General features: G+C 46.5%; 1 protein-coding gene across 9 annotated transcripts in view; it reads left to right on the top strand.

Annotated features, from left to right (window-relative positions):
- CAMTA1 (calmodulin binding transcription activator 1) overlaps positions 1–12,580 on the top strand; it is a 242,457-nt gene that overhangs the window by 123,146 nt on the left and 106,731 nt on the right. For all 9 annotated transcript variants that reach the window (XM_068171512.1, XM_068171511.1, XM_068171510.1 and 6 more), the window contains one exon: positions 6,196–6,267. In XM_068171512.1, coding sequence (XP_068027613.1) covers positions 6,196–6,267 — 72 coding nt within the window. The remainder of the gene's footprint in view (positions 1–6,195; positions 6,268–12,580) is intronic.

The following is a 12,580-nucleotide window of genomic DNA, read 5'->3' as shown; positions in this document are numbered from 1 at the left end:
TGGGAAGTTTTGGATGCATTCCTGTATTATGCCACTCCTTAAGTCAAAATAAGAGCTCTGGCAGCAGCCTTCTGGCCCTGGGGATTCCCCACGGTTCAGGCGTGGTTTCCCCTCGCTGTTTTCTTTACGGAGCTGAACTGGGGCCAATCTGCATCTGCTGTCGCCTCCCTGTCTGCTCGAGCCCCAGCAGAGCTGTCCCCCGCTGGCATTCCTCTGCTGCTGCGGCAGGACCGGGGGATGCGTGGCACGGGCTGCTGGCATCCACGCGGGGCCTTGACAGCGGCACCCCGGCTTCTGTCGCTGCATCCTGACTCACGGAGTGGGAGGGAGCCGCCGCTGCCTCCCAGCTCCCGCAGCTGACAGCGGGGAGCCTCATCTGAGCTTTAAACGCATTTGGAATGTGGCTGTGGCTTCAGCATCCCTGTCCTGAAAGAAGGATCATGTTTCGAGATACCCCAGTCTCAGAAGGTGCTCGTTTCAGGTCTGCTGGAGAAGAGAGGTGACACACACACACACACAGATTTGAGGGGTGTGAAAATCGCCAGTCACTTGGTTTTTAAAATTTTAAAAGTTTAATAATAATAAAGTAGTTATAAAAATAATAATACAATAAAAATTTAGAGTTAGGACAAGTACAAGACAATAAAAAGCAAAGAATTACGGACGTCCGGATGCTCTCGGGCACTTAAGCCCGATAAGCATGCCTTGTGAACAAAGGAATAACCTTTAAAAGCAATAGCCTGTTGCATATTCATATATCTCATACATGATGCATAAATTCCTTGCAAATTAAGAACTTTTCTGGTTTTTGTCAACTTCTTCCCCTTAATCCTGGTGGTTCCATAAAGACGGAGAGAAGGTGGAAGGATGTTTGTCTTTTCCAAGAAGGAGGCAGTAATTCTTTATGGGCTCCCATCATTGTCATCTCTGTGTGAAGAGTTTCTTCATTATCTCATCTCTTGCTTCAGCTAGTAAAAAAAAAAAAAACCCACATACATAGGTTCTATTTTAACTACAAAACTACATTTACCATACCATTAAAATGTTAATACAGCACTTCTAATCAATATAACATAATACATATAGTATTCAATTTAATATTTGTGAAAAGCCAATCATAAAATATGCATTTTTCACAAGGGGTTTCCCCAGTGGTTGCTAATTCAGTGGTCAAGAAATCCAGTTTTCTGCTGCCTCGCTTTTCTAGCTGGGCTCTGCCCTCTCAAAGGGTCAGCAGAGATTTTTGTGGGTGCTGGTTACAGAAACCACAGATGGACAATCGCTCCTACATGTAAAACAAATGTATCACTACAAATAGTTGACGAATTCCTCTGGTCATGATTTGTATGAAATCCAGAGGAATTGGTTTCAGGAAGATTGGATGGTGTCTCTGCTGGGATATGAAAATGTTGGTGAAAAGAATGAGATAGCAGTGATACCTGTAAGAACAGATCACGGAGATGTCTGTGATAAAATTACAGAATAATTCTATATATCATAAAATATCACAGAATAATTCTATATACCATGATTGGGATGGGAGAGTGGGGTTTGTCATTGCATTTTGACTGTATCACCAAAACACAGGTTGCTGCATTGAAGGATGCTCATCTGAGCACTTACAGGCTGCTTTTCCAGTTTCCCTTCCATGCCTGTGAACCCAAATGTGCTGCTGCACGGCTGCTGCTCCATCACGGTGTGTGCTGGTTACAGCAGGCAAGGGTGAGGGCAGAGCATGGCTGGGCTCAGACACTGCCACTGCTTCAGGAGACCTGTACCCTGCCATCAGGATGGTGAGAGGAATGAAGCCAACGCCTCTCTAGGCTTTCCGTGGAGGTTTGATCCATGGCAGCAGAGCTGCTACTGCCAGCAGTGTGCTGCTCCCTCATGGAAATTGGTGAGGAAGCTCTGAAATGGTCAGTAATTACAGAGGGAGATCCCAGCAGCAGGGGTGTACCAGGGAGCTGATCAGCTGCTGGGCTGAGCATGTGTTGCCCAATCCCACCACGGAGCCAGGAGCAGAGGGCACAGTCCTTTTCCCCCAGTAACCTGCACAGATCCTGCTCCTGGTGTCCAGAGGCTGCTGGGGTGTTGAAAGCTGAAGCCTTACCACCAGAAAATTACTCAAGTATATTTTAATAATGTACAGCCATAGGTCTTACGTGATTTGTTCTCTAAAGATTGATTTAGCTTCTTATTAAGGGAATTGGGAATTCAGTGTGAAAATCTGAACAAAATCTAGGCGGTTTTTAGGGTTTTTAAAATATCCACTAGTGTAACTCACCAGGGAGAAGAATTTCAAAGCCTGTCCAACTCTATCTTGAATTTTTGATTCTCCTGCTTTCTTATTTCCATTCCCAAGGTATGCTTGTTAAGAAAGAACACCTCAGCATTATTGTATTATTTTTAAATAAGCCACAATCACTTTAAGGAGCTCAGGATAAAAAAAATCCACTAATAATTTGATTTGATATTCCTCCCCCCGCTTTCTTCCAGTTTTCAGAAGTTTGGTAATGCCAAATGTGCACTGCATACAAATGGCAGGGCGGGCAGCTGTAATTGCACACTCTCCCCTGCTACCCAGAGAAGGCCTTTCCTCTTTAATTACCCCTGGAATTGTGAAGGGATGAGCTGCAGCAGAGCTGCCAGGGCCAGGCCCTGCAGCAGCAGCGTGGGGGCTGCTCAGAAGGCGCCTGTAGCTGGTTCCTGGGTGTTATAAACGCCAATCACTTGTTTTAAAAATTTATAAAAGTTTACTAAAAATAAAATGGAAAAAAATTAATACAAGTATAGTAATAAAGATTAAACAATTAGAGTTAGAACAATTAAAGAGAAAATAACAGCAAAAAGTTACAGCCCGGGCTGGGTACCTCTCTCTGGACCAAAGTGAGCCAGGAGAAGGACCCCGATAAAAAAGAATTCCCTCCTTAAGAGGGGTAACCTGTTGCATACACAAATCACTTCATGAATACGCATATATTTATTTAAAACAAGAAGTTCGTCCGGTACTTGTTGAGGAATTCCTGTTAATCCCAGGCGCCTTGAAGTCTAAGTCGAGTTTGGAGAAGTTCGGTTTTTTGTTGATAAAGAAAGCCATAAATTCCTCTCCTCTGGAAGATTTAGGGGTTTCTGTAATTGTTATCTCTGTGTGAAGAATTTCTTGATTATCTTCTCCTTCTCTTGAGCAAAAAGAATACCACACACACATATTTTCTATTTTAACTACTAAAGCTTAATTTCAATTACAAAACTACATTTACTATATATTATTAAAATGTTACTACACCATAACTTTCCAACCTAGCATAATACATATCGTAAATATCTGCGTAGAGCCATATAATCTGCATTTTTCACACTGGGGCACTGGGGGGGTCTCATCCCGGGGAGCCGCGCAGGAGGGATCCCCCACGGTGGCAGGACACTGCTCAGGGCATCCTTGGCCACACACACAGGGTCATGTGCAGGGACAAGGACACACTCCTGATGGGTGATGGGACCACAGGGCCACCACCATGGGCACCCAGCTGCAGGTCAGAGCACTCCCACAGCCGGGTGTCCCTCGGCTGCTGCTGCTCAGGGCTCCTCTGGGCTCAGGCTGATGCCAGCCCCTGCCGTGTTCTCTGCACGGCAGTCGATGAGCTGCCGAGGTGGCGTTCCTCCTCAGACTGCTCAGAAATGCCTTGTCTCTTCTCCTGGAGATTTTGTAAACTTAAAAGAGAATAATGAAAAAAAAAATGTTCTCCTCTGTCCAGCCCATTAATTCAGCCTGCTCAGGACAGAATTAACCTTGGCAAGCCTTGCAGAGGAGAGAGTCGTTCTAACCTTAAAAATCTGCTGATTAAAGCTGGTTTCTGGAATTCGATTTCACTTAATGCATTGGCTGAGTGCCCAGCCTGGCATTAACATCTCCACAGACACACAGGCCTCTGCAGCTTTTACCTTCCCACTGAAAAATAACTTAAAAAAAATAAAAGAAAACACAGCTAATGAAACCCGCTTTGCCTGTTTTGAGCAAGAATTCATTTTAAAGACTGCTTTAGCTAAAGGTATTACTTCTGCCCTGGTTGTCTGTCTGCCCTGGCCAGGCAGGGTGGTAATTCCACTCTCCTCATTAGTTGCAGAGAGGTGTGGAGCAGGCTGGTGGCTCAGCAGCCCCGGGCCATCCCTGGACCAAAGGCAGGGGTCAGCAGATCCAAGTGTAGGAATATCCTACACCCACCTCCCCACAACCCCCGCGTGCTGAGCTGTGGATTTTGTGTCGCCCACAGCTTAACCCATTCATCTTGAAAATCCTCCAAAACAATGACACAGCGGTTTCCTAGGTTTCTATTTATAGCCTCAACTTTTTCTTACGCCTTTTTACCCAAAAATTAATGTACTTTGTATTGCTGTCATGGCTCTTTTTGCCTGCACTCCACGTGCTGGGTTCCCAGGGTCTGTGTCACCCCTGCAGTGTTTCTCTGTTGCTGTGGTACCTCTCCATGCCTGTGGGGACAGTCCCTGCTGTCTCTTCAAGGCCAGGAGATTGCTCAGTGTGTGGGTCTCCTTCATCCCAGCTGCCCAGGTTAGGACATCCAGCCTCAAAACATCCATCCAGAGTCAGATTCCCACGTCCTGCTGCCATGGGGTAAAAAAGAGCAAAGAAAAATTTAAGAAATCCCTTCTGCGTTGTGTGTGCTTTTTGAATTCTGTGAGCTGTTAGGATTTTTTTAATGGTTTGCTGAAATGTTGAGAACCAGTTTCATGAAGGTGGGAGGCTTTTGTGTGATTCATTATTGACAGCTCTAGAATTAACTGTGAGACAGCTCTGGAGAGGGAGGGCAGCGCTCCCGCCTGCTGTGCACCACGAGCTGCACAGAGCCCAGCCTTGGGTTTTGTTTTAATCAGGGCAAAGTTTCGATCCACTCCACAGCAAATTGGGGTGGGAAGCAAGTCAGGGGGTGCTGGGATAGATTGATACATATCTCACCAGGTGCTGTGGATGTCCCTGGCTGCTGTGAAGGCTGCTCCAGTGGCTCCAGGGCAGCTTTCCCATCCTCGCTGGGTAGCAGGTTGGACAGGGGGATGCTGCACCTCTCAAGCTGCTGTCTGGAGTGGGGGGACCAGCTCTGAGTCGGCAGAACTGAGTACTGCAGACCTTTCCATGCATCCCCAGTGCTGTGTGCAGGAGTCACTGTCAGGGCAGCTGTTCCCCAAGCCTCCGGAGGGATTTAAATGTTAAGCTTTTCTTTGGATTATTTTCTGCAGGGCTTTTTTCCTCCCTGCATTTCAGTGTGTAGAATGTACCCTTGACACATTTTAAAAACATTATTAATCTTTGTCATTTGTGTTTTAAAAATAACTCGGTGATAGCAGCCAGTCCTTAAATCCTGTTTAATTCAGGCCGACCTTGTGAGCGGTGATCCTGGGGAGGGGGGGACTGCTGCAGCCTCCCGTGTGCTCACTGAGTGCACATGTCCAGCAGCACAGGCACCCCTCTGCGCTCGGGATCCTTGCAGTTAAAACCAGTTCTGTGGGTTTGGGTTGGCACTGGGCTTGGTTTCCAACCAAAAAGTTCTAACATACTGGAAATGTGGGGTTTTTTTCCTGCAGAAAGAATTCCTCGGCCTTGCTGATTTCAGTTAATCAGTGAAGCAGAATTCATTTAAAAACCCCCAAAAATGCCAAAAAACAACAAAAAAAAAAAAAAAAGAAGAAAAGATACAAACTATATTTTGGCATTTTGCTGTCTGAAATATCTGACAGCAATTTTTTCAGTTTACAAACACAACATTTTCAGTTGAAATACCCAGGAGATAAACCACGGGAAAAGAGATGAACGTGTTGTATTTGCCAAAAAATTAAAATACCATGAAGCAAAGATTCAAAGGCAGCCCCCAGGCCAGCCCTGTCTGTGTCGTGGTGCTGAGCACCACTGGAGCCCCTGTTGGCTCTGGCCACTCCAGGGTGGTCACCCTTGGGTGGAGGTAGCATGGCAGGGATTGTTAGGGACAGGCTTCTGTGACCTGTAGCAAAGCTTAGAGTGCCTACAGCAGGGTGCCACAGAGCTGTGCTGTGTATCACCAGCCCCAGAGCAAGGGCAGAGCAATGTCCTCCATTTGTGGGTCACGCTGCTGCCCCGTCCCCAGCGCGGCCTCTTGGGATGGTTCCTCCACTAACCTGACTCTGCTTTCTCTCTTTTTGTGTCCCCAGTGCCTGTATGGCTGCTATGTCCATTCTTCCATCATCCCCACGTTTCACAGAAGGTGCTACTGGCTTCTGCAGGTAGGATGACTACGAGTTCTCTCTCTGGGGTCACCTGGTCAAGGTGCTGCAGCCACGTTCAGCTGCTGCCGGGGGGGAGTCAGCATCCTGTGTTTTACTGTCTGGGGGATTTTGTTTGTCTGGAAGGGAATTGGGTCTTCTTCGTTGTATGTCTCTGTTTGGAGGGATTATACATTTTCTCTAGCAACATGGAGCTGATGCCAGATCATATGTTCTCTAAACATGGAGTTGGCTCGAGTGAGACTTTGTGGAGGTTTCCAGTTGTGTAGTTCCATCCTGAAGCAAGGCAAGAGCCAGAGAAGTGAATGCTGCACAGGCATACTGTGGTGTGGGAGAGATATCAGCCCTGGGTTGTGCTCGACTTTGAGGAGAACCCAGGGGCCGTGTTTGAATTTGGGGTGAACCTTGGAGCTGGCCCTGCAGTGGATCTGCTCTCCTCCAGTGAGATATTCAGTTTCCAGGGAGCATTTGAAGTCACTCAAAGATTTTTCTTCTGGCTGTTATGGGAACAGCAAAATCCCAGGAGGAGTCAAGCCAAATTTTCCTCTTATTTACACAGGGTTTGGGCAGCTCCCCTGGGGCTGTGGGGGTGTGTGAAGGATCTTATGTGGGAGTTTGCCCGGGAGGTGTTTGCTGACCCCACCTTTGAGGAGCTGTTCACATTCTTGACTGGTTACCATGGTGTACAAAGTGGAAGTAATTTGTTTTCTTTCATTATGAAATGGCACTTGACACATACTGTAAAAATATTGTTTTAAAGATTAAACTCCCATGGTCCTGAAAACAAACAAGTGTGAGGAAAGTGACATCTGTTTCTAGAAGCAAATGGAAAATAATTCCTATTTCTCCCTGGTTTTGCAATTGCACTTCCATATTAAAAAAGAAGGCACTGCTGCTGTCACTGGGGCAGGACAGACCCCTCACAACCCACAGAGGATGGTGCCCACACCATGGACATGATCAAAGGAAACACGCGCCAGGTGTCACCCTCCTCTGTGATATCCGTGTGTTCTCAGCTCCATTTGCATCTGTGGCATATAAATGCTGTGTGCAAGATGCTTGGCTGCAGTGGTGGGAGCAGCACTGCACCTCGCAGAGGAGAATTGCAGCTCCTCTGAAAACACAGCGTGACTGCATCGATCCTGTTCTCTTAAGCCTGCCCAGGCTGTGCTTGTCCTCCTCGAGAGCTCCTGGCCCCATAGGTCACCTCTCTTCTCTTCATTTTTGAGCTTTGTATTATTTTTTCTCATTGTGATGTGCTCCCTGGAAGTGCTGCTGGCCCTGGCTGCTGTGGCACTCAGCCAGCATCTCCCTGATGGGTTGCACTGCAGCACTGTAGGATCTCTGAGCTGTTCCCCGGGGTCTGGCTCTTCACGTTCACAGGGCGTGCACCAATGTTCAGTCATTTTCTTTGCTCCGGTAATCACTTTTTTTTCCAAGAGGATGGGAAGTACATTTCTTAGAAGCCTATTTATAAAATGTGCTGCAGGACATCTCACTGTGGCTGTGGTAGACTGGTATTCCTCAACAAGGACATGCTGTGCCTTTGCTGTGGGAGGAAGAGGGGTCTGTGATTCATGGCAGCGTCTCCAGGCATAAACGGGCACCCTTCAGTCACGCGCTCAAGGTTATGCAGCCGGCAGAAAGGAGCTGGCCAAGAATAGATGACACTTCCCTATCGTCTGCACAGTGTTTGTGTTCAGCTCCGTGGTGAATTCAGGAGCAGTGACACCACAGAGAAAGAAGGTGTTTTGTGCATCTCCTTCAGAAGCTTTCACTTCAACAGCCCTGGTAAATGAGTTTGATGTTCAAAAATAGGTATAGCCAGGGCACTGTGTAACATTAATCTCCAGCAATATGTTTGGTTTTATAGTTCACCAAGGTACATGGGTGACTTTCCCTTTTTTTGGGGGGGACATCCAGCTGCTTCCTGGGACTCTCTCTGTGCAGTGTCTGGTCAATGGGGAGTAAATACAATTATTCTGTGATGCCATCTATGTTTTATGGGATGATCTTCCTCCAAATCCTACTGTCAGGTTAGATATCGATTAAAAATCCCCATACAAATGTTCTTGATCTTTTCTGCCTCACATTTTCAGCGTAAAGGCCAGGACTCAAACCAGCCACAGGGACTCACAGCCTTTCTCATGCATTAACACGGCGCCGTAGCCATTAATTATATGGTGATATCCAATTTCTTAAACAACTTTGTGTTGTCATTTATGATTGACATGATGTGCCTGCTCCCTGCAGACTGGTCAGAGGGATGAGAAATGAGAGCCAATCATGTGGAGCTGCATGATTCAGTTTTCTGGGTCTCTGCTGGAAGTTCTTAGGCTGTTGGTAGAGACTATGGTGCTGGTGGCTGTGGCTGGGGTCTGCTGCATGGGGCCTCCACCTCCTCTCTCTTCTGACAGGGTTTCACATTTTTCAGACATTTCAAGCTTTCTTGATAACAGATTTTAAGTGCTGCCTTACCCCAAAGACCTTTAATATTTGTAAAAGGTGTTGTAATTGCCAAGCCAGCATTGACATGTTCCTGCTGGACATGGTCCAGACCTGGCCACTGGCAGCCTCTTGCATGGATGCTCTCTTGGCCACTCACGCTTGGGCCTGAATGAAGAAAGCATGCCCAAGGTGGTGGTTTCCTACATTTGGTTCTCATATTTTTCTTTTGATTATCTGACCTCTAGAAATAGGATATCATGCTGAGTGACACAGGCAGAGAAGAAGATGGGGATGAGGACATGGGTGGCCTCTTCACAGCTTGCTGGGGAAGTCACCTCAGTAGAACTTCAGTTTTTTATTGTTGTACATTATCTGTTCGCTTCTGAGAAGATGCAGAGCCCTGGCTGTCCACAGTTCACTGAGCATGGAGCAGAGCTGCTGAAACCTTTTCTGAGATGGGAGTGGTGGCAGGTCCCAGCCTCCTGCAGAGGCTGTGGCACAGCTGTGACTCAGTGCATTGGTTTGTCACTGGCAGGACTCAGCCTGCCCATGTTACACCTTCAGCATAGTACCAGATTTTGTGTCATTGGAAAAAGAAGAAGAAAACCCCCTGTTTGTACTTGTACTGACTAATGGAGGGAAAATGTGGATTCTCAGACGTGGATGATTTTCAAACATTGGCACAGCTGAGCAGGGAGATGCAGCGTTCCTTTCTGTGTGTTGGAAATTGGCACCCCAGGAACTGAAAATTAACCTGGCTGCCAGGCTTCTGGGCGGGCTGCTGCTTGCCAGGGTTACAGAGGCAGGCTTTCCTTCATCCCTGGACTCTGATGGGCTCCTTGCTCACTCCCACTCCTGTGCTGCACAGCTGGAGATGCTGAGCTCATTAGATGCTCATTGTGTTCCACCTGTAGCAGATACTGATGTCTCCTTTAGTGCTGGTGTTCAGGTGCTATGGGCATGGGAGGAAATACATATTTTAAAAGTGTTGCCCTTTTTCTTAATTAAGAAGTACATAAACTGTGCTATAGGATCATGCTAAAAACTTGTAAATTCAGACCTCTTGGCCAGTCAAACAAATTAAGACTAACAAGCCTTGGAGAGAGGTGGCAGGGAGCTGTTTCACATTGCACATGCGTTAACTGCTCACTGAATAATTCAGAATTGGTGCAGAAGAGTGTCAGTGGCACTGTTCTGGCAGGTGAGCCAAGGAAGCTGAGTGGGATGCAGGCTGAGCTAGGCAGGCACAGGGACACACCAGAGCTCCACAGAGCCCTGTTGTAAATCCAGTGTTTGCAGTAATTGCTGAAATGTGATAATCCAGTTCTCTGGGAGCCTAGGGGAAAACTGCATTTCATCTTTATTGCTCCCACACTCACAGGATGCTCCCAGCAGCCATGAAAGTCATGGAATACTTTTCTGTAGGGTAGGAAATGGCAGGAGAAGGTCAGGGATATCAGCAGTCATGCCAGGTGTAATATCCAGGCAGGATGTCTGTCACAGAAGGAGCAAGTGGGAGATGCTGAGGAGTCACTGGTGGTGGGCAGTATTTGGGTAGTGGTCTCTACTGTTCCTGCAGTTCTGTGTGCACCAGCTGTGCCTTGCAGTGTATGTGTAAGCACTGACTGAATGTCAGAGGCTTTTGCAATATTCTCTCTTTACTCTGCTTTTTCCTGAATTCTTCTTTCTGATACACTTGAATATTCAGCAGTTTGTTACTATGAATGTCTGCATTGATGCTTGATGCCCCTGAGTGTGTTCCTTTCCTAAAATACATCTTGTCTGAAAGCAGTGGGCAGAAAATATCAAGACCTAAAACTCATTTAAAATGTTCTACATGACATCTGTCACTGTCCTGCATAAATTTAGTGTTTGTTCTATATTTTTTTTTGCCTTGGTTTTCCATTATGCCCTAAACAAGAGGAAGCCATTCCCATTTATTTTTGATAGCACCCCGTCAGAGTAGCATTTCCCTCTCTGATCACTTGTGCTGTGCTGTGTCAGCAGCATCTCCTGCGTCCCTGGCTGGATCAGCGACAGACAGCTTGAGGATTCGGGGCTTTTTCAACATAAATTGGAAGCATTACAATCTCATAAAATTTCTCAAGACTTTTGCTTAGTAATGGGTTTTTATTTTTCATTTGGGTGAAATAAAAATGGCTGGGCAATAAAGCACAGAGAATGCTGTGCTGCACATGGGCACTTAGCTGGGTCCTGTGTGTTGGGGGGTGAGGTGTGAGCAAGGCGTTGGCACAATGAGCCTGTGCATTTTTGTTAATGGGATTATAAACTGTTGCTGCTATGCTGGCACCTGTTCCCAAAGTGTGTTTTAGCCTGTGTGATGAAATTAGGTGGTGTAGAAGTACAGCAGAGCATGGTCGGTGTTCACAGAGCAGACTAGTGGCTCCTGTTCCCAGTGCCCTGCGTGCATGTGGAGCTGTGCTGGAGAGGAGACTGTGTGTGGGGAGACCAGTCAGCAGTTCCAGGAGAGCAGAATGGTCCTCTGTGTTGATTTAGCCCTGAGCTGCAGCAGCATAGAAGCTTTTGGTACCAGACATTGGCAGGATGCAGCAGTCAGTCCTCTTGTGTTATCACTTGGCTTCAGGATGCACAAGCATTTTCAGAGGATGAGGAAGTTGTGGATACCCTTTTTGTGCTTCCTTAACATGCCTTTGACTTGATCTCTCTGAAGGATGCTTTCTTCTTTCCCTCCTTTCATCTTCTCACCAGCTCTCCTGAAGGCACTGTGCTCATTGCTGTGTCCCTGCTGCTGTGCAGTCACTGGAACAACCATGTCTCAAGATTTCCCATCATGTTTTTCAGGGTTCATTAAAGATCTGAAATACTCATGGAATTGGTGGAGCTGTGCAAAAATTATTGCTCAGTCCAACTGAAATTCCAAGGGTTCTATGAACTCTTTTGTAATAATTTCCACTTTCATTATTTTGTTTTTCTTTTTTTTGGTCGCATGCCTAACATACTGACTCTTGAAAGAGAATTTCAGAGAAACTATGTAAGAGAAGCAAAGGGTCCTGTGCATCATGCTCCCAACCACCCTGTGGAGTGACACAGAGAGCACAGCTTGTGTGCTGCTGGAAGGACAAACCCTGGGGCTCTGTTTGTTGGGACAGCCACGTGCATTTGCAGCCATCCTCTCACGCAAGATGGCGAAAATAAATCAGGATGTTGCTTCCATGAGAAACATTTTCCATGACAGAAATCTACAGTAGACAACATGGAGCTGTGGCTTGGGCTGGACTGTGCCTGGATCTGCCTGGATCCCCAAGACTCTTCAGGGTGGGTGAAGTGGGGCTGCAAGAGCAGCAGCACGAACCCTCTGCTGATGTTCCAGTGAAGGGGAGGCAAAGAGGATTACAAATGAACTGGTGTGTCAAAGGCTGGAAATGTTTTAGCAGGAGTGCTTTATCTTTTGTAATGTTTTTATAAATTATTTATTAACACACTTGCTGCATTTTCCTGAGGAATTGGGTGGAAGAGCAGAATGTATAGACGGCAGGCTATATTCCAGAAGAAAGACGCCTGTGATTAAAAAACAATTTCCAGCCCTTTCAAACACATAACTTTATTTTAGACAAGCAGGCTTCTATTTTTGTACTGCTCTCCACCATTTTAAAGAAAATCCCGGATTCGTTCCCTAGATATATGAGGAGACTGACGTTAATGCGAGCAAACTAAAAAGCAGTCAGAGTGCTTTAGTTGTTGCTTAAATAATCTGTTGTCATTTATAGAAGAGATGCATTTCCCAAACTGCTGGGGGATGTGCCTGGGTTGCTGATCGAGAGAAGTTCTGGCAGGGGCGACAGAGAAAAGGCCAAAACACGTCCAGCTCCCACAGAAAGGGAAC

The sequence above is a fragment of the Anomalospiza imberbis genome, chromosome 23 (genome assembly GCF_031753505.1).
Source record: "Anomalospiza imberbis isolate Cuckoo-Finch-1a 21T00152 chromosome 23, ASM3175350v1, whole genome shotgun sequence".
Taxonomy (NCBI): Eukaryota; Metazoa; Chordata; class Aves; order Passeriformes; family Viduidae; genus Anomalospiza; species Anomalospiza imberbis.
Note: the sequence above shows the minus strand (reverse complement) of the source record. Positions and strands in the feature narration are given on the sequence as shown.